This window comes from Beta vulgaris, chromosome 9 (assembly GCF_026745355.1).
Source record: "Beta vulgaris subsp. vulgaris cultivar EL10 chromosome 9, EL10.2, whole genome shotgun sequence".
Classification (NCBI taxonomy): domain Eukaryota; kingdom Viridiplantae; phylum Streptophyta; class Magnoliopsida; order Caryophyllales; family Amaranthaceae; genus Beta; species Beta vulgaris.
Window position 1 is genome coordinate 51202134 of NC_079210.1, and position 22350 is coordinate 51224483.

At 34.3% G+C, this 22350-nt stretch overlaps 1 protein-coding gene across 3 annotated transcripts; it reads left to right on the forward strand.

The window, feature by feature from the left end:
* The first annotated feature begins 1903 nt into the window (after window positions 1-1903).
* On the forward strand, window positions 1904-16150 carry LOC104904611 (probable LRR receptor-like serine/threonine-protein kinase At1g07650). Of its 3 annotated transcripts, none has more exons than XM_010692908.4 (24): window positions 1904-2066; window positions 6585-6759; window positions 7931-8002; window positions 8108-8176; window positions 8261-8332; window positions 8434-8505; window positions 8642-8713; window positions 8986-9057; window positions 9146-9217; window positions 9306-9377; window positions 9632-9706; window positions 9831-9902; window positions 10600-10665; window positions 10844-10912; window positions 11025-11060; window positions 11176-11216; window positions 11453-11829; window positions 12365-12560; window positions 13036-13167; window positions 13384-13502; window positions 13816-14026; window positions 14364-14607; window positions 14718-14868; window positions 15261-16150. In XM_010692908.4, exons 1-24 carry the CDS (start codon window positions 1940-1942, stop codon window positions 15630-15632), a joined length of 3036 nt encoding a protein of 1011 aa, XP_010691210.2. In that variant the 5' UTR covers window positions 1904-1939; the 3' UTR covers window positions 15633-16150. The 3 variants fall into 3 exon arrangements, with proteins under 3 accessions (XP_010691210.2, XP_048492453.1, XP_048492454.1); XM_048636496.2 differs by having other exon boundaries at window positions 14370-14607; XM_048636497.2 differs by lacking the exons at window positions 1904-2066; window positions 6585-6759 and adding an exon at window positions 6818-7366.
* The last annotated feature ends 6200 nt before the right edge of the window (window positions 16151-22350 follow it).

Genomic DNA, 22350 nt, shown 5'->3' on the forward strand with positions numbered 1-22350 from the left:
GATCTCTCATAAGTCCATCATATACACGAATACAATTAATTCATTATGTCAAGATTCGCCAGTTTGTCAACTCGTGGTTTGTTTGCAACTTGGAGAACGATTGTGCGTTTGTCATATGTTCATATCTAGTAATATGAATTCACCAAAAATAATATCTATTAATATGACTATTAGACCATTCATCTCAGAAAAACTTCACATTCATTAATAAAGTCTTTAAAAACTTAAAACGGTTTCTCTCTTTGCATAAACACAAATTCTTAGGTGTAATTGTTATGTCATAACTTATCGTGTATAACAACTCAAAATCCACCATTTTTTTTTTGTAAATGAACTCAAATGACATGAAATAAATGACAAAGTGACATCAAATTCATGTCATTATTTTTATATTCCATGTCATTTTTTGAAGTCATGTCATTATGTGTCATTATGTACGTATGAAGTTTTGTTACACAATAAGTTATAGTGTAACATGCTATACCCTAGCTTAAGACGCACTCTTGTATAAATACTTTCCAACTCTCCCTAAAAAAATACTTTCTAAAGTTCTGTTCTTTTGGACCGAATTAATGAAAATTCATTTCAGTTTGGTTCAATTAAGAAAAATTCAGTTAGTTCAATTAGTTTTCTCTCGCAATTTTAATTCATTTCAATTCACTTCAAAAGCTAACCTTTTCTTTGTATAATTTTCCCTTCTATAATTTATAGCCTTTTCAACTTCTTAATTAATCTATATGTAGCAATTGATCTAAAATCTTTGTATCAATCGTAATTGTAATGTGAAACTTATTTCATGGTTTTGATACACGGAGCTCTAGGCATCAACCATAAGCATTTACTCCCTCCGTTTCACAATATAAGGCACGCACGATGTTCGAGGCCGTTTGAACTTTGACCGTTAATTACTCTCAATTTATGTTGATAAAACGTTCTAAAAAATAATATTATTATAGTATTTTTCAAGACGAATGTAACTGTATAATTTTTATAATTTTTATTTATCGTATTTGAGAGATATTTGTGGTCAAAGCAAATTTTCGTAATGCGTGAATGCTTTATATTTTGAAACAGAGGGAGTATATATTTTCTATATTGATATTAATAGTTTTGAGGTAAGGGTGTTACTTGAAGGATTTAATTTTTTTATTAAACTTAGGGTTAAGGAGCTCATGTTTTAATGTTTAGGGTTAGAGACCTCAAATGGATGAAAATTATAATTTTGTCAAAACTTCATTTATTAAAGTTGAATGATGTAATTACCATGCTCACAAAATTATTTAATTATATATTTTAAATATTAATTGCAAGCATGCACATGTGTGTGTATGTGTGTGTGTTTTCTTTGAAAAATTTGATAATCCAAAATAATCTAAAGATCACTATAATGTAGAGATGATCACCGATCATATCAAGACTAGCTAGCTTTATCCTAAATCAGTGGCCTATTTTAAGCCGAGGTGTTTGGGTGGAGCCAATCTCCAACATTCATGAATTATGCTTTTTTTTAGGAAATTATATATTATTATATTATTTTATATAAATATAAATAATTAAGCAAAATAATGTATTTTTTATCTAGCATCCGCGAAACGTTGGTTAGCTTTTGCCTCTAATAATTAAAAGATGAGGTCCTTAACCCTTAACGTTGTGAAAGTTAGAGTCCTTAAAGTAACCTTAGCTTGCATATCAGTTTGAATTTATGATAACATGCATTGCATGTTGACCGATGTTGTAATCAATGTTTCATGATTACATAATATCTCCATCTATATATATTTAACATTTAGGGTTGCACATAACATCTTTGTTTATTTTAAGGCGGATTGACTTTTATCATTTTGGTGCAAATTAGTCCAAACAGTTTGCACTATAAAATTCCTTGTTGGCAGCGTAAGAAGTTTAACAAAACAAAGACACTTGTACACACCTGGAAATCATGGTAAGCTTGAGTTGTTATTCCTCTTTAAAGATGCTACCATTCTTTTCTGTGTTACTGTTATTGCTTGTTCCGTCGTTCATCTCATGTGCAGATGTTTGTCCACCAAACACACCTCTTGAGGAAGGTTAGAATTTTGGCTTACTTCACTAGCTAGTTTCTGTTTGTAAGTGTTAGTTTAGATGCACTTCATCATCATATAATAGCATGCATACTTTCTATCCTCTGCTCATTAAATTTAGCATACAATTCATGTATGGATCCTGGATTGCAGGTGCACGAAAGAAACAAGCTTTTGATGTAGGTAAAATTGGCTTCAACACCCTGAACTGTAGCTTGGGTGCACACACCACCACCAACTATGAGTAGTAGCCTAAACAGTAAACACCACCAACTACGGGGGTGGGGTGCAGTCTGTACCATAAACCCACCTTTTTCGACAACATTTTAGGTTCCCATCCAACCTCATTTATGGTATTGGAATACACCCCCACCCCATAGTTAGTGGTGTTTAGGCTACTAGTCGTAGTTGGTGGTGTTGGGTGCAACCGAGCTACAATTGAGGGGGTTGAGGTCAATTCTGCCTTTGAATTATGATTGTATGCAGTACTACTTTAAGACATTAATAGTTTTAAGATCATTACATAGTTTTTGTTAATTCTATAATTAAAATTCCACATACATACCGGTTAAGCTAGTGACATGCATCGAAGATCAAACTAGAATCAAGGATACGAACAGGGAAGGTTAAGGTCATAAGCATGTTATAAACTCCACCATCATATGTATTTCGACAGATGCAAAAGAATCCTAACCCAGGTAGAACGAACGGGTATGTAGGACAAGTAGCGTAGGTGGGTTGAGATTAATTAGTTGTCCTATATCTAATGTTTCATCTTGCATCTCGCTTGTAGAAATTACTGTTATTAGCAATAAATTATAGAACAAGATTATCTAATTTCACGTCGTGACGAGGTATCATTGCCCTAAAGTCGAATTTACTCTAAGCAATACACATAGCCTCGTAACAATAGGCCTCCATGGATACATCACACATGAATAGTTATGGTGGTATATATGCTTCGTAATTGGTGATTAATTATAACTTACATGATGAGGAAGGTCGTTTTCAAGATGGTTGAGAATTGAGATATAAACATTTTTGTACGTGTTATATATCATCTCATATCACCAATCCAACTTGCATTATATATCAGAAATGCTGAATAAATTAAACGAACAAAAAGTAGCCGATTAATTATATAATGGAAGAAATTATTATAATCATTAAAGTGTCAACTGTCAAGTTATCAACTCAACCAAAAGCGATCAACTTTAAAATTAAAGTCTCATAAATAGTTTCATACTCTATCATAATTTACCACACGTTTTCAGGAGGGGATACTTCAATACACAATCTTGTGCAGTCACAACCTTATGCGTACAGTGTCAAGTGATGCTTCTAGCCGTATCTAGATTTTCAACGAGGTTGTGCAATTAAAAATTAATCAATCCATTATTATGGCTGGGTAGAGAACATTTCAATTTTCAATAAAGCATTTAGTTCAACCCAGAATAATCCAAAATCAACAACTTCACCATTATAGACTTTTCAGCTTTGTTGAATTAGTTAGGATTTCTAATACAATAGCCTCTCAATCAAGAGGTTTCACTATCAAGGACTATATCGATGGAGATAGACAAGATTAAGCCAGAAAGGCTATCTATATGCGTACTAAATTTGCCTTTTTACGCTCCTCGACTGGTCAAATATACTATACAAGTTTGAATGCATCTCTCACAAATGGATCGGATTTGAACTTGGATTTGGATTTGGATTTAGATTTGGGAATTGGGAGTATAGTACATCCGAATAACAATTTCCTACTCTATTCATATTTCATTTTAGAATATTTTAAAATAATTTTTTATTTCCTTATCTAGAACGGGTCAATATAATAATTAATTACTTATCTACTTCCTCCGTTTCATAATATAGTGCTTGTTTATTTTTTACCCGGTCTCCAAGACGTAACTTTGATCTTTAATATCTTCAATTTCGTATTAACAAAAAATATAAAAAGTTGATATTATGAAACTACACATAGAGACGAATCTAACAAGATCCCACATGAATATGTTTTTTTATATATACAAATGAGAATATTCGGTCAAAGATTTTAAAATTTGGCCCACCAAAAATGAAGTAGGCATTATATTATGAGACGGATGGAGTATTTACTTAGTGATCTACAAAAATATCTTACTCCTTAAAATAATTAAATACTAAAATATATCCAATCTTGTTTTTGAAGTCAACTATCTACTTCGTGATTCACACTAAACTCATTCCTTCAAAAAATGTGTCAAACAAAATGGAAAGAAATAGAATAATAGAAAATGGAGGAGTCTTTTTTATTGTTATCACTAAAGAATGACATTTAGCAACTCAATATTAATTTGGTAGTAGAGATAGTTATATCTATCTAGTAGTTAATCTACGCACACATAAATTAGACAATCTAATAGTATCTTATGTTGTTGAGCTGAATTTGTTTACTTAATATGTTCATTTCTCGTTGGAAGAATAACAACTTGATATAGTACTATGAAGATATTACAACACAATCAGGGGCGGAATTAAAAATTATTTTAGGAGGACTAGAGATATAAATTGGGTTTTTAAAGAGGCTAAATATATATAAAAATTAACCTATTTTTTTAAAAAATTTACATTTTCAACCTTAATTTTTAGAAAATTCAAAAGTTGGTTGGCCTGTGACTCCCATCTAGGGATGGCAATGGGTCCAGGACCCTACCCTAAAATTAGGGTATGGGTCTTAATTTTTTGGACCATATGGGTAAGGGTAGGGTATGGGTCTTGATCCTATCGGGTAAGGGTAGGGTATGGGTCCACTTCTCAAATACCCAGACCCTACCCAGACCATACCCATAGACCCATCTAAATAAAATATATATTTTTTATTTTTTAAAATTAAAATAAATATAGATATAAACATAAACTTCCAACTTCCAGCAAACTTCCTACAAATTAAAACCCTTACCCTCCCTCACTTACTAGCCGCAAATCTCACGTCTAGCAGACTCACCATCTCTCTCTCGCACTTTCTTGGTCTACTCTCTGTCTCTGATCACTCTCCACCGGTGACCATTCAATCATCGTTAGTCGAATAGCCGAGCCAGGTAAAGTTTTGAATTCTCACTATATAAATAATATAATGAAGTAGAAGTGTAGAACTAGTAGAAGCTAATTGCAAAATTAATATATAAAATTGTGCTTAACGATTATATATACATGTGATAATGTACGCGGATTTTTTTTTGTGTGTTGGACCCATTTTAGACCCTAGACCCTGCCCAGACCCTATCGGACCCTACGGGTATGGGTACGGGTCCTAAAAAATTACCCTATGGGTATGGATAAGGTATGCGTCTACAACCAAAAATTAGGGTATGGGTATGGGTCTAGCCTTACCCTACCCAGACCCTGCCATTGCCATCCCTGTCCCATCTAGGGGTGGCAATGGGCATAATCTGGATAGGGTAAGGCTAGACCCATACCATACCCATACCCATACCCATACCCATACCCATACCCTAATTTTTGGATGTAGACCCATACCTATAGGGTAATTTTTTTATGGCCCGCACCCATACCCGTAGGGTCCGATAAGGTCTGGGTAGGGTCTAGGGTCTAAAATGGGTCCAACACAAAAAAAAAAATCCGCTTACATGATCACATGTATATATAATCGTTAAGCACAATTTTATATATTAATTTTGCAATTAGCTTTTATTAGTTCTATACTTCTACTTCATTTCTAAAAAAAAACATCACAGGAAATTGTGTACTCTATGCGAGAGAGACTGTGAGTTTGATAGAAGTGAGATTTGCAGCTATTAAGTGAGGGAGGGATAGAGTTTTAATTTATAAGAAGTCTACTAGAAGTTGAAAGATTATGTTTATATCTATATTTATTTTAATTTAAAAAAATAAAAAATATATATTTTATTTAGATGGGTCTATGGGTAGGAATTAGGATATGAGTATTTGAGGGGTGGACCCATACCCTACCCTTACCCGATAGGACCAAGACCCATATCTTACCCTTAATCATAGGGTCCAAAAAAATAAAACCATACCCTAATTTTAGGGTAGGGTTTGGATGGATCTGGGTAGGATCCTGAACCCATTGCCGCCATCCCTACTCCCATCTTCCTCCATAACATTTCACCCTTAGATGCAACTGTACGTGTGCGTGCCTTGATTTTAGTTCATCTTCAACCTTGAGAGATGGGTAAATGTCTTTGTGTGGATGATATTCCGAAGGATATTATTTCGATTGCTCTTTTTTTTTCTTTTTTTTTTGTGAACACAACGGCCATCTTACATTACCCTATTAAAATATTTTTACAATCCTTCACATATATGTCCATACAATAACGATTGCTTTCAAAGATATAATATGATCAAAGAACATAGAAAGAAATTTAATTACAAATTAACAAGCATCAGCATACTGTATAATGTAGATTGGTAAACTCTAGAGTTGTGCTTAGTGAGATGTGTCCAAACATAAAGTGCACAGCATATGTTTGATACTGTATATGTACTTGTGTGCAGTGGTTGCTCTTCGTGAAATTGCTAGAGAAGTAAAGAAGCCTGACTGGAACTGTACTACAGATCCCTGTGACAGAAATGATACATGCTGGTATACCCATGTTGATCCAATACAGCATAGTTATGTCAATCAAATCTCTTGTGAATGCATCAACGGCATATCGCATGTCACAAACATGTAAGCCACTCAAACTATCTGGGTTGCAAAATAACGCCCTAAAATTTCTTACTAAATACCAATACGTATTTTATAGTGGAGGAAAGGGTTTGATTACTGCATTTATTTGTTTTTCTCAATTGTGGTGGTATTAAAACCTTTTGCTGAAAACCTCTTCTAAACACTTTTTGGTGTAAACCTTGTTTTCAAAAAAGAAAAAAAAAACTTTTATCACTCTTGACGATGCCATCTCCTCTGGTCATGATTTCAGTTGACGATTCATGTTAGACGACCCTGAATCACCTTGGGAATAAGGCTTAGTTGTTGTTGTTGTAGTATTGGTATATCCTCTTCCTACTTTTCCCCTCACTTCCCGTACCCCTTCTTCTATGAATTGCACATTTGCACCACTAGAGCCGCCACCACCACCACCAATTTTCCGACGAGCTTGACATTATTACCGACTGCTGAGAATCCTAAAATTGAAATTAAATCAATTTTTTGGTGTTGCCTGCCATCTGTTCGACAAAAGTCCTGAGAGAAATGTTATCCTTTTCAATGTTATGATTAGGAGCTATGTGACCCATCAACAGTACCATTTACCAAGATGTTCTTTGGGTGTTCAAGAGTATGTCTAGACTTGCAGTTAGACCTGATGATTATACATGCCCGTGTGCTTTGAAAGCTTGTTCTGGGTCAGAGAATTTGTGGGTTGGTCTGCAGATTCATGATGCTGTGTATAGAGTTGGGTTTAACTTGAATTTGTTTGATGGGAATGGTTTGATTGCTATGTACTTTGACAGTGAGAGAACTAAAATTGAGTATATTCTTGTCGAAGGAATGAGGGTGGGCAAAGATGGAAGATCTTGCTTTTATGTCTGAATATGTGCATATAATTAATGTATGAATGTAATTGAAGTTTAGCTAGGTTTAGGTGTAATATATGAGGTGTAATGGTGGTGGGTCGTGGTGGTGGTGGTGGTGGAAGAAGGGGAAGTGAGGGAAGGGGAGAAAGAGGGAAAAGAGAGGGAAAGTTTAATGGAGAGAAATGAAAGATATACAAATACAATATAAAAATACGTATTTAGGGCGTTAGTATGAAATTTTAAGGCGTTAAATGGTGATTGTCGTGTAAAAATTAAATAGGTGTATTGATCTAATGCAAATACATATTTTTGCTTCTGTAAAACAGTTCATGGAAAGGCCAGAGTCTAAAAGGAGTCCTTCCAAGATCTCTTGCAAAGCTTCCCCACCTTAAGACTTTGTAAGCACACTATAATTCCTCTGTTAAAAAGCACCTTTTTTGGCATACTGATTCATGTATATAAATCTAAAGGTGAGATTTAACAATTTGTTAACCTTTTTTTAGTGATCTTGCAAGAAGCCTTCTTACGGGAACAATCCCACAAGAATGGACTGCTACAAAGTTGGAATACTTGTAAGAAATTGGCCATTTTCATGCTCCAATAATGTTATTGATTGTGCTTAAATTCTGTCATACTAAAAGGATGTGTTGTTTCAGGTCCGTTTTCGCGAATTGTTTATCAGGACGAATTCCAGACTATTTGGGAAACATAAGCACCCTAACATATTTGTATGCTCCCATCTCTTTGACAATCTAGCTATATATCTAGGTTATTTCTTAATTACTTTGTTGATTTTTCGCTAAACATGTCGCGTGCCTAAAATAATCAGAAGCCTGGAAAGCAATCAATTCAATGGAACAGTTCCTTCTCAGCTTGGGAATTTAATCAACTTGAGCAACCTGTAGGTCAAATTTCATCTTATTATATGATCATATATATAAATATAAATATTATCTTGTGACATCTACATTATACAGTATGCTGATGCTTGTTATTAAATTTCTTTCTGTGTTCTTTGATCATGTTGTGGATGGAAGAACTCTAAGCGACAACATGCTTACAGGATCCTTGCCAGTTGAGTTAAAGAAACTTAATAATCTGACAGAACTGTACGTATTAAGTTTAGAGAAGCGTAGATGTTATCTTTGTTCTTTCTATAATAATTCCAACTTTTGATCATTTCGGAAACAATCTCATGTTTTTGGCGACCTTCTCAAAATAATGCAAGTGTTACTTTTTAGTCCCTGACGAGTCATTTTAGATTTATAAAAAACAACACTTTGGATTATTTTGATACGATTTAATCATCAAAAGTTATTATTTTGAGAAGATCAATAAAAGCTGTGATTATTTATGCCAATTTTTGTGTGTGTATATTTAGTCGATTAAGCAGTAACAACTTCAGTGGACGACTACCTAATTATTTTCAGAATTGGACCAAACTTCGAGCCCTGTAAGTTGATTCACTTAAAAAACTTGCAAATCGCAACGTTCCAACTATAGTTCTAAGGTCTAACCCATCTTAATGGTTGTGTTGGCAGAGAAATTCAAGGTAGTGGGTTTGAAGGGCCATTACCACCTAGTATTTTTCTTCTTCATGATCTACAAGAATTGTAAGAAATTTTGTTTTTATAATTTTAGCTTTTAATCTTTTCATTCACTCGACTAATGAAGTGGAGTATTTGACCATATTTTTTGCAGGAGAATCACTGACTTGAATGGAGATGGCTCTAAGTTTCCACCTTTGGAAAATTCGAGAAAATTGACAACATTGTGGGTATTCTATGTTTACTTCGACCCCCTCATTCACCTCAAGAATTGTGTGTTGTTTCGGACACGATACAACACTTAAATACTTCCTTTTAAACTAAAAACTTGTTTTATTTCTATAAAATAGCCGAGTCACACTTGGACACCCTATTTGAGTAGACACTTAATCTGAGTAACATTGGTTATTTCCTCTTAGAAATAACATGTTTTGTAAAGTGAAACATAATTTGAGAATGTATTGTTGCTTTTTATTTCAGGGTTCTAAGGAATTGCAACATCACAGGAGTTATTCCCCCATATATAGGACAATATATGCCGCAATTGATCCACTTGTATTTCCTCTCCCCTTTTTTTCTTGCAATGGATATGATTGTTTTAAATGTTGATTTTCGATTTATATATCTACTTCGCTTTATTTTGAAGTGCTATTTATACACCTTCCTTGCTGTCTTGTAGAGATCTTAGCTTCAACAATTTCACCGGAGGGATTCCAGATAGTTTCCAACTTCTGTACTTATTGCGAAAACTGTAAGCAACTAAGACAGATCCTTAAACAAACCATAGACGTGATTGAGCAGCTATGTGGGTATCATGACCAAATCAATATTGTTTAGGAAAAAATCACATGAATAGTCGTAACTATGTGAAGTCTTGCTACTATAGTCCCTGATATTATAGGATATGCCTTGTCTGTACGATCCCAATTAACCAATGGCTTGTTTTTTTTTCCGCTTTATCTCTCACGTTACTTCCTCTGATTATCTAGCCAATTAGAGTTTGATATAAAAGACCATTTTGAGATTACAGCATTCATAGTTGGGATTACTATGAATAAAGAAAGACCATAGTTAAAACTATTAATAATCATGCACGAAAACGTAGACTAATGTAAGCACTTCTTTTCTTCTGAAGGCAACTTGTCCAGATGGTAACATATGACAAATTCTTTCATATCATGCATCGCATGCACGCCATAGCTGTTTTACCGTCATGCAGTAGATGGCAGTCTGCTTCAATGTGCCTCATTATGATGGATCTTACGGAGGAATCAAAGAATTACAAATTGCTTATGACAATATGGAACATAAAATGTGACAAAATTTTCATTATTGCTTGAAATTTGGTTATGCTGAGTTCATATTTCTCATTTATTGGAGGAACATATTCAATCTTTGTTCAAATGTACTGAATAGAATTAAACTGACAGCCTATTACTCATGGTCAGGTATCTGACAAGCAATATGTTATCTGGAGGTGTTCCAAGCTGGATCACAGACTCGGATGACAGTAGGTTTGGTCTTTCGTCAATGATTATACTTCTATATTGTTGGCTTTTTTTTTTTTGCTGCATTAATGAAGTAAATTTTGAAACATTCTGTTTATGTGTACACTGTACATTATTCTTTTACTTGTTTTCGTTCTCAAAACTTCGATTTTTTTTTTTTTTTTTTTTTTTTTTTTTGTCTCAGCCGTATAGATCTTTCTTACAACAATTTTGATGATAGTTATTTACCATCGCGTTGTGAGAAAGTAACTCTGTAAGTGATTTAATTCCATTACTATCAATATCATGTTGCAAATTCTATTATCCTTTTAGTATCCTCCATATGAAGAAAAATTAAATTCTTTCTTTTCTTTCTTTCTATTCAGAAACTTGTACAGAAGCAATGCAAGGGAATCAAACTTGTAAGCAAAAATAAAATTTTCATTTTGTTCACATGACATGGAGTATAATACATAGTATATTTGTTTGATCTAATGCGTTTTGCTGTATGCCTTTTCATAATGAAAATCAAAAAAGAGATTCGAGTGTGTGCATCAGAAGCTTAAAATGTTCTAAAGGTAAATTATTGGTTGTTCTCTAAATGTAGGCATGATAGTACTTCCTTTATGAAATAAATGAGACACTTCTCTCTTTTATGTGAGAATCGCGTTTCATTTATTTCAGAATAGAGGAAGTATGATATGAGGTTCCATTAGTCCGGTCCTTTCCATCCTCGAAACAATTTATTCACCTCTTTTCTACAACTTGAGCTTAGAGTTGTACATTTATGTTAAAATTTGTTCTCATTGTGAAGTTCGGTACTCGTTGCATATCAATTGTGGAGGACAAGAAACCAGAATTGGAAATACTACCTTTCAACAAGATGATGAGTTTGAAGGTGCTGCAAAATTTCTTCCAAGAAAAGCAGAGTGGGGATACAGTAGTAGTGGGGAGTTTTGGAATCCTAGATTTCCTTTCGCTAACTATATAGCGCAAGACAATTCTACACTAACAATGAACGATACAGAGCTTTACAAGCAAGCCAGACTTGCTGCTACGTCTCTGACTTACTACGCTCGTTGCCTAGCAAAAGGAAACTACACTGTAACTCTTTACTTCTCTGAGATTGTCTTTCGTAACAACAATTCATTTTGGAGTCTCGGACGACGATTCTTTGATATTTATATTCAGGTATGTTTCCAACAAAAAACTTTGCAAATTTATCTGAACACTTTGCACTTTGTATCTGTTAAATATGGGCCTAGGCCGCACTCATCACAAAGAGAAAGAATGTGAGACACTGACATGTGTTGTACGCTATACATCATAGCTTCAACACTCCCCTCACATGTGAAGTCCCTTTTACAATTAGCCCAGAGTACATTAACGGTCCCAGCTGTGAGTATGGCTTTGATACCATGTTAAATATGGATCTTGGCCGTATCCATCATAAGGAGAGAGAGTCCACTTCACAAGACTAAGGAAGTTGAACCTTAAAACCATATGGTAATAAGGGGAGTAGCTCCTTTGCCTTATAAAATGAACTCATTCTCTTCTTTTATTAATATTGGATACTCGCATGTGTTGTACATTATACATCATAGCTTCAACAATGTTGGTAAATATGAAAGTCAAACTTGGTTGAAAATAAAAAGTAATAGAGATAGTATTACGATATTTTACGTTCGCAGCATTTCATAATACAAAGGCATTGAATCTAACGCAGGAGAAGTTGGTCGTCAAGGACTTTAACATCGAGAAAGCGGCAAATGGAACCAATAAGGCGTTTACAATGTCTTTTCCACATATATTTGTTACCAATTATGTGGAAATTCGCTTCTACTATGCAGGAAAAGGGAGCTGGCAGATACCAGTAAGAGGAAATTATGGTCCTCTTATCTCCGCAATTTCGGTACAGTCAGGTGAGTAGTGAATCACATAGGGTCGTCTTAAACATTTTCGAGATCTTGCTCATCTTGCTCACATTCTTAATTAGATGGTCTGCATTCATGGTTTTAGGACTTCCCTATCACTTTAATCTAAGTAAGCTCTTTCGTAGATATTTCAACAAGTGACCAAGGACGGATGCACATTATGAACAAAGGCATACTTGAATATGATTATTTTTTAAAAATTCATTATTAATTTGAGATTTTTGAAAAAATTTGTATATCGATCACTTGAACGCAATAACAATTCACTCTTAATTGTTTTTCCTGCCACTTAACATTCTTGTATGCATCTGCCGTTGCAAGTTATTATAGTTTATACATGACTCACCAAAACATCTTCATCTGTAACATATTGTATGAGTTACATTAGCATAGTTTAAACCATATATGGCCTCAAATAAGGTTAATTTAACTGATAAGATTCTTTCTTGCTTACTCTTTGTAGAATTCGACCCTCCTTTTAACTGGAGAATGCTTGTGTGGATCTTAATTGGGATTATACTGTGTATCTTCGGTATTGTCCTTGCTATATGTTGGTGGAAGCGCCGTTTGGCAGAAATAGCATTAAGGGAACAAGGTGAGTCAGTGTGTTGCCTTAAGAAGGTTTGTCCCTCTTGATTTTCTTTTCAAAACCTACTTTGAACATTGTTAAATTGCTATACCTACTGTATTGAATCAATCAACTTTGTTAAGTAGGATATATATGAGCCATTACTTAAACGTACAAAATAATCTTGTACAAGTTTTCTCTTAAAAGACAAAATCTAAGATATGGTGTCTTGGTCTTGCTCAGATCTGCTTGGACAAAATCCGAAAATTGGTTTATACTCTTACAAACAAATCAAGACTGCTTGTAACAACTTTAATGCTGCTAACAAGATCGGACAAGGTGGATTTGGTTGTGTGTACAAGGTACATACATCTATCTTGCACTTGTTTTCATAGACAACTTAAGAGATGCATGAGCCAATTCATTCCTTACCCGGTAAGAATGATGGTAATTAATGATAACACATCGATGTGTAATTTGTAAGGATAATTCCATGTCAATGAACAAATTAATGAAAGTCCATCACTAAAAATGTATTCGAGAATGGACAAGCATTACCATGCATATTTATATGAAGCTTCTTTCACCAAATTTATTACCATTACCAACAATTTTTAAACACCAATGGAATAGGTATCCGAAAAACTATATAAGAGCTTGTATCTTTCTCTGTAGGGAAAATTGGGTGATGGTACTCGTATTGCTGTGAAACAACTTTCTTCTACATCATCCCAAGGGAACCGAGAATTTGTGAATGAGATTGGCATAATTTCTACTTTATTCCATCCAAACCTTGTAAGATTGTATGGGTGTAGCGTTGATACAAGACAACTATTCTTGGTTTATGAATATATGGAGAACAATGACCTTGGACATGCATTATTTGGTAAGAAGTTTATTATTTTGTATAGTTAAGGCTCTATTCACTTCAACATAAAAAAAAATGAAGCAAAAATCACTTTCAATCAATAAGAATCAGAATAAATAAATTAAAAACAGGTAAACAAGATAAGATAACATTTACAGAATCAATATTAATCAAGTTCAATAAGTAAAAATCAGTTTTCTTCTATAAAAATCAACATCAATCAGTGAAATAAGTTATAGTCACTAACAATCATTTTAATCAGTAAAACTAAAGTTAGTTCACTATAAATCATGTGAAGTGAGTAGGGCCTAAATTTATTATAATTTCGCAAGATTCTAATTGAAACATTTTGTAGCTGAAGGTTCAAATAATGTTCGGTTGAGATTAAACTGGCCAACAAGGAAAAAGATTTGTGTAGGCATTGCTAGGGGTTTGGCCTTCCTGCATGACGAATCAACACTTAAAATTGTTCATAGAGATATTAAAGCTACCAATGTATTGCTCGATCGTGACCTTAACCCTAAAATCTCCGATTTTGGATTGGCCAAGCTCAATGAAGAAGAAAATACTCATATTAGCACTAGAGTTGCTGGAACAATGTAAGTTGGCCTCTTTAAACTAGATCGATATTAGCTAGATACTTTATCCTATCCTCAAATTTCTAAAAACATCATGATTTCTGATTTCCTCCTTTTTTTTTTCCCTGTAGAGGATACATGGCTCCAGAATATGCAATGCGCGGTTACTTGACAGACAAGGCTGATGTTTATAGTTTTGGAGTTCTCGCATTAGAAATAGTAGCTGGAAGAAGCAACATGAAATTTCAACCAAGTGGAGATCCTTTTTGTCTACTTGATTGGGTAATTTTTTTTCTTTTGGTATCAAACGGCTAGATGAATTTTTTCATATAGCGTAAAATGTATCTCTAGGTTGATCCACAGATCTGCAGGAGCCCATACATCTCTCCTACATATAATCAAAAACTCAAAACCATAACAAGAGATTAATCAAAAGTTGACGAAGATTTGTAGTTGATTGGTTCTACATAAGTGTCCAAGTATGATCGTATGAGACGTAGCTATTTTATAGAAAAAAAAATCATGATTACGTCCTAAAATAAAGTCTAGAAGTGTATGTACCCATGTTAAAGTGCCGATGATCAAAATTCAAATATAGGTGCTTGAGATAAAACAAAGAGATAAATATAGAGTACTAGCTAGAATAAACAAAATCTAATTTTATTCCTACTCAGGCCTTTGTTCTTCAACGAAAAGGAAACTTGACGGAGCTAGTAGATCCAACATTGGGAGTAAATTTCGACGAAGAAGAAGCATCAACGATCATTCAGGTTGCGCTACTCTGCCTTAATCCATCTCCATCGCTTAGACCTACAATGTCAAAGGCGCTAAGCATGCTTGAAGGAAACATAGAGGTAGATGAACTAATTTTGGAGCCTAATAACTCATTTGGTCATGAGTGGATGTATGGAACATCTAAGAGTTGGCAAAGTCAGATGACTGAATCAGAAAGTTTAAGCCTAATACATTCTTCTGGTGCACCTATGCTCGAATTTTTGTCTTCAACATCTCTACATGATCTTTATCCAGTTGATAATTACTACTAATTATTATTCAAGCAACAGCCATGCACAATCCTGCATGAAGAACTCTTTTGTGATTGTGGTTGAACTTTTTGACAGACAGTAAATGTGTAATTTATCTTGTTGATGAATGAGGAGATTTTAGGAGTACAAAACTGGTCTTTTTCCTACGTATTGTATTGTGGGGTAGAAAAGTGGAGCCTGAAGTAGGTATAGAGAAGGAAAAAATTGAAGATGATGGAAGTTGTGACTTGGGAACTAGGTGGGCAATTTATGTGGTGGCTGTAAATTAATGAAGAGGGTAATCATGTCTTATACGTATTGTTGTTCGTCTGTACCCCCAAATTCAAATTCCTACTAATCTTAGTAGATACCAAACCAAACTGAACCCTTCAAAATTCTTACCTTTTACTATTGCAGTAAAAACATTGCACAAATTTTTTACACCCAGTTTCCTACTAATCTTTCTACAATGATTCTTAAAGCTTAAAGCTTTGCTAACTTGGTTATATTTGACTCTATATATGTATACATTCCTGGCCTATTTGAATTCTGACCAAAAGATTATGAATATCCCCCTCTTTCAATTTTGACATAGTTTCTGTTTGATCCTTGTTTTCAAGGTTAAAGCTCTTGTGTGCAGAGTATCCTTCAATTTGTTTCGTAATGAAGCTAATATTCACCATTATCATCATCCTTAGCGCTCCTTCTTCAATCTGTCGCGTAGTACTCCTTGTTCTTTCATTCTGGACGAACAATCTCTTGAGGGTGAATCTGAAAAGGCGGAAACAAAGGATTCAACGAATACAAACAGGTCAAGAAATGCTGTCATTTTTGCACAATATAGAGCGTAGGGAGAGGGAAACAAGTATAGTTCTCAATTGAGGATTGTCAAAATTCATGGCTCTAATCTTGAACTTCCCTCTACTAGTTGTCATTTCATCTAGTATCTCATAATCATCTCCCTCGTCGACTTCTGAATCTTCTCTTTCCTACACACACACTGACACACACACAAAATTGTAGCCAAATAACATCATAATATTGCTCTTATTATCTTACTTTTCTTCTTTTCAATAAAAGTTCTTCACAATGTTACTTACAGTATAACAGAATTGATATTCTGTTATAGTTAGAGTGGGTTTTGTCAGATTGAATTCTTTCTGTTGTGCTAGTTCTGAAGCAACACTATGGTCGAAAAAAGTACAGTCCTGCTACCATCACAGCTGGGATGATTGCAGCAAAGATATATGCTATGGGCACCTTGAACATGTCCTGCATTCAGTAAAATCAGATCCATAAAACAAGTTTAAGGTTCTAATTAAGGTTGCTTGGTCACCTTATAAGATTAGTTTGTTGTAGAAAGTACCTTGATAGCCTCTTGGAAGAAGAGAACAGTAATTAACATGCCAAAGAGCTCCCCAGCAACCCTTGTGCACCGACTAATGATCGTGGCAGCATTGAATATCGAAAGAAGAATCAATATAAGGCCGGTCCATACACAAACCCTAAGATTCAAGGCAATATTGAACCTAACAGTTGGTTTTGTACTACACCATATGATAGATTAGGCCACTAACATTATGTATCTATTTTGCTCAACTTTTTAAAATGTATTGCAGAACTTTTTCATACACAAACTTTTGATCTGTTTTTTGTCAGACTGTCTGATACAAGAAAATGCATAAACCCAAATTATCATGTGCTTATGCAATGTACAGAAATCGAAATTATACCATCCTGCCCAAGCTAGATAGAGTTGTTTTCCCAAATCTGGCCGCCCTTTCGCAAAGTTGTACAGATGAGAGTACATAATCACAGTTGGTTCTGCAACTCCTACTATCAGAAGAGGCTGTCCACCAAGTATTGAGTGAATGATCCCACATATTGCTGTTGAAGGTAATGTCTCAACCATGCTCAAGCTTCCATCTATATATGTGTACATAATATAATGCCAAAACAGACAAACAAAAAAACTATCCAGGCTACATGAACCCAACAGTTGGTTTTCTGCTACATACAATCCTTAAATATCACAGAGAGTTTCGAGGTTCAGTTAGTAACTATCCAGGCTCTAATCATCGCTCATGTTTGAATACTAAACCTTCCAATCAAATCAGTAGCTATGTGCAGACAGAATATGAGTTCAATAAAAATTCAAAGAGATAAATCAAACACAGACCTATGACAGACATAGAACCATATATAAATGTGCAACAGAGCAACGTGAGATAACAAAGAAACAAAAGAATGGCAATTGGCAATACCCTCCTCCTTTTATCCGGGCTTGGGACCGGCAATGAGTGGTAAATACTCATTGGCGGAGTTAAAAAGTTTTTTTTCATAGCTTGTACAAGCCAAACCTATGGCAGTTTGTTATTCAATATAATATCCATAAAAAGAACATCAAATCAGTCATCAAATTCCCACCTTACTTGAATGTTTATGTTTATGAGCTTACAAGTAAACTTTATTTAGTGCATGTTTACCAGTACTTGACTTGTCAACATTGGGATATACCAAGTTGGACTACTAATTCATTCCACTTTATTCCTAACACTTCCAGCATAATAGGCATTTTCACCACATTATGCTTGGGTCATCCTTTCGGATGTTCATTGCATACTCTACTGTTGGTCTCAAAGGAGTACCTTCCCATGCTGACAATCGGTCTAGTCCGATCGAGCCGTGAGACGGGCCCCGAAGGGGGGTTAGCTCTCCCTACCAATGCTGCTGCATTCCCTTATCGGTTAAGCTAGAACCACTCCCACCCAGTTGATCCAAGCATTGTCGGTATTTTTTTTATATGAATAGGTGCAAGTAGTTCCCATTATTATTGGTTTTTTTATTATAGATGAGGTACTATACTTGCACTTTCTTCAATTTATTTATATGGTATTTTTTTAGGCAACATGTTCAAGTATTTCTCCAGTAACCAAACAATAGCGAAAGTCACCATGAAAGTGTAGTTACTTAGTAAGAAATCTCAGTGTCTTCCCTTGGCATACCACAACATTTAGAGTCAACATAAGGTATTAAAGTGTCAAGTGTGTGTGTTTTACTTTACTTGCAAGCTTTATTACTAGATAAAGTAAGGGTTATTTACAGATTTTTGACAACAAATTCAAAGTAAAATAGATTGTGAATATTTATATAAATTGACCAAACTGCCAAGGGTTTGCTCTAGCTACATTTATTGCCATTCTGGAATTATAACAAAGACAAGAACTTAAACATGAAAGATAAAATTGCAGAAATAAAAAATGCCACCTTTAAGGTAAAAAATGACAAAAAAAAAAGAAGAAAATAACACATAAAAATGTACTTGTATTTAATAAAACCAATTGATAAGGGAAAAAGAAAGTTGGTAAAAATATAGACTTCTCTACCCTTTAAGGCAAAAATTGTTCAAAAACAAGAAACCTAGAAGTGTAGAGAAGTCAGAAAATACAACTATAGAGTCGAAAATTGTCTTCTCCTCTACACTTTAAGGCAAAAATTGTTCAAAGACAAGAAACCTATAAGGGTAGAGAAGTCAACTTTTGTTTTTTTTTTTTAAAAAAAAAATGAAGAAAAAGATATAATGGAGTTTTATCAGAGCTAAATGTAACAAAAAAAAAAGCTTGAGGAAAGGAAAACGTAAAAAAAAAAAAACAAACAAAAGCTTGAGGAAAGGAAAACGTAAAAAAAAAACAAACAAAGAAACATGAATGAAATCAAAGAAAGAAAAGTAAAGTTTGAAATGAAAAGATTAAGAAAAACAAAGATGATTTAACTACTACCTACGTATTAAAGATGATAATGAATAATGATGTTAATTACCTAATACAATGATGGATTGAACAGTACCATGTTGGAGGTATCCGATCAAATGTATGGCGATTGCGGCGTGTGCTCAGGAGACTCTGGCGTGTACTCAGGAGACAATGGTGTATAGTATGGCGATTGTGGCGTGTACTCGGGAGTTTCTGGCGTGTACTCAGGAGACTCTGGGGTGTACTCAGGAGACTCTGGCGTGTACTCAGGAGACTCTGGGGTGTACTCAGGAGACTCTGGCGTGTACTCAGGAGACTCTGGCGGTGTATAGTATAGTGATTGCGGTGTGTACACAGGAGACTCTGGCGTGGACTCAGGAGACTCTGGCGGTGTATAGTATGGTGATTGCGGTGTGTACTCGGGAGACTCTGGCGTGTACTGAGGAGACAACGGCGATTGCGGCAAGTACTCAGGGGACAATGGTGTATAGAATGGCGATTGTGGCGAGTATTCAGGGGACTCTGCTGGAGTATAAACTGGTGAAGACGACGGCATATATGAAGGCGACGACTGCGGAGAGTATTCAGTAGACGACATGTATGGGTGTACTGGTGAATCACGTAGTAAGTAATCTTTATAGGACTGTGCTGTCGAGTACTCTGGAGTTGAAGGTGTATATGAGGGTGATTCTGGTGAGTATTCAGGAGATGGCGAAGGTGAAGGTGATGATGGTGTATAGACAGGAGATGAAGGAGAAGATGCTGAACTTTCCATTGCTTTCGTTTCTATTATTTTCTTGAATCTTGGAGATCAGATCAATTAAATGTAGATAACATATTTCAGCTGCTTCTTCTTATTTAAGGCTTTGTTTAGTCGGTCTATAAGATTAACAAAGGTGAATTATATATGATTGTATTCGGATTTTGTGCTGGACTAGATAGAATCCTTGCAAATCAAGTTACTATAAACTGGTTAAGCTCTTATAGACTTACTAGAGTAGTAGAATTCTATTGTTCATAAACTTGATTTTTACCATCATGTGATACTTCGTAAAATATTTGACAACAAATTCAAAGTAAAATAGATTGTGAATATTTATATAAATTGACCAAACTGCTAAGGGTTTGCTCTAGCTATATTGCCATTCTAGAATTATAACAAAGACACGAACTTAAGCATGACAGATAAAATGGAAAATAAATAAAAAAAGTCACCTTTTAAAGTGAAAAATGGCAAAAAAAAAAGAAAATAACACATAAAAATGTACTTGTACTTATTAAAACCAAGAGTTTGTCTTGTAAGAGACCGCCTACTTTTAAATTACAATTAGGCAATGCTAAGCCCAATATTAAAGCCCAATAGTGACTAGGTTAATTTATTTCGGTCACTAGTTTAATCCATTTAGTTACTAGGTCTACTTTTATATTAAAATTAGACCGTCTCTTTTAATTATTTTTGTAAAACCAATTGATAAGGGAAAACGAAAGTTAGAAAAAATATACTCTTCAAAAATTGTTCAAAGACAAGAAACAATTATAGAGAAGTCAGAAAAAAACACAATTGAATTTAGAAATTACAAAAACATAAAAGAAACCGTCTACACTATGGGCAAAATAATACTACAACTATTGAGTAAGAAATTGTCTTCTCCTCTACACTTTAAGGCAAAAATTGTTCAAAGACAAGAAACCTGTAAGGGTAGAGAAGTTGGCTTTTTTTTTTTTTTTTAAAGAATGAAGAAAAAGACATAATTGAGTTTAGAAAATTACAAGAACTGAACCTATGATCAAAGAAATCAGAGAAATAAAAGAAAAGTAAAGTTTGAAATGAAAAGATTAAGAAAAACAAAGATTATTTAACTACTGTGTTAAATTGAGTTAGTTTGTTAATTACCTAATGCAATGATCGATCGAACCATGTTGGGGGTAGCCAATCAAATGCTCAAAGTCTCTGAATACTAACAGCATCATCAAAGAAAATAGTCTGTTTCATACTCTCAATCTTCTGCTTTTGAGCTAACCTAGCTTACTTGTTGCCTTTTCATCAACTTCTCCTTCCTTTCTTCATCAACAAATTCAACATTAACATTATTTTTTCGCTTTCGCTTGATCAGTAGTTCTTTGTCATCGCCCTTGGAATTCGATCGATGATAATAAGTTACTTCCTATCTTATTCAACTTATCAACCATCTTTGTTATCTTTTCTCTCTCGTTAACTTCCTTTTTCTTTTTGCATGTCCTACGTACTTCCATCATCATTGAAGCTTTTGTTAACGCTTCTTTCAGCTTATCATCTGCTTCTTGCATAATCCCTGTTATCTTTTCTCTCTCATTAACTTCCTTCTTCTTTTCGCATGTCCTCCGTACTTCCATCATCTTCTTCGAAGCTTTTCTTAAGGCTTCTTTCAGCTTGTCATCTGCTTCTTGCATAAGCAAACCACCGTTAAACTTATTGATCATTGTGATGGGAACGAATAGGGGAAAATGTATCGGGGGTAATAAAGCATATCAGGAAGAGTTTTTTTTGGAGAGATATATCAGGGTAATAAAGCATAATTTTGTGGGCATATACCAACCTAAATTTAAATTTTGTTAGAACGTACAAAAAAGTCAAATTCCCAGCCTCTAATTTCAATTAGTCATTAATCTTAAACCCTAACTAAGCCTTCTAATCCTAACACTATCCTACCACTAACCATAAACCCTAACCCAACAATTAACTTCATTGAGCTAAGAGCTAATGAATAGCCATATGTTACAATCTGGTTTTATACTATCTATTTTAATGTTCTAATATTTAATAAGCTCAAGGTTTTATTATATTCTCCCTATTACTTATTTTATTATTACTTTTATGATTGAAAGTGTTTAGTTTCATCAATGGCGGAAATTTGTGAAAAATATTCTTTTGAATTATTAAAAGTAATATAAACCTTTGGTTTTCAATACAAGGGAAAAAGTTGAAAAAAATATATCTTTTACACTTA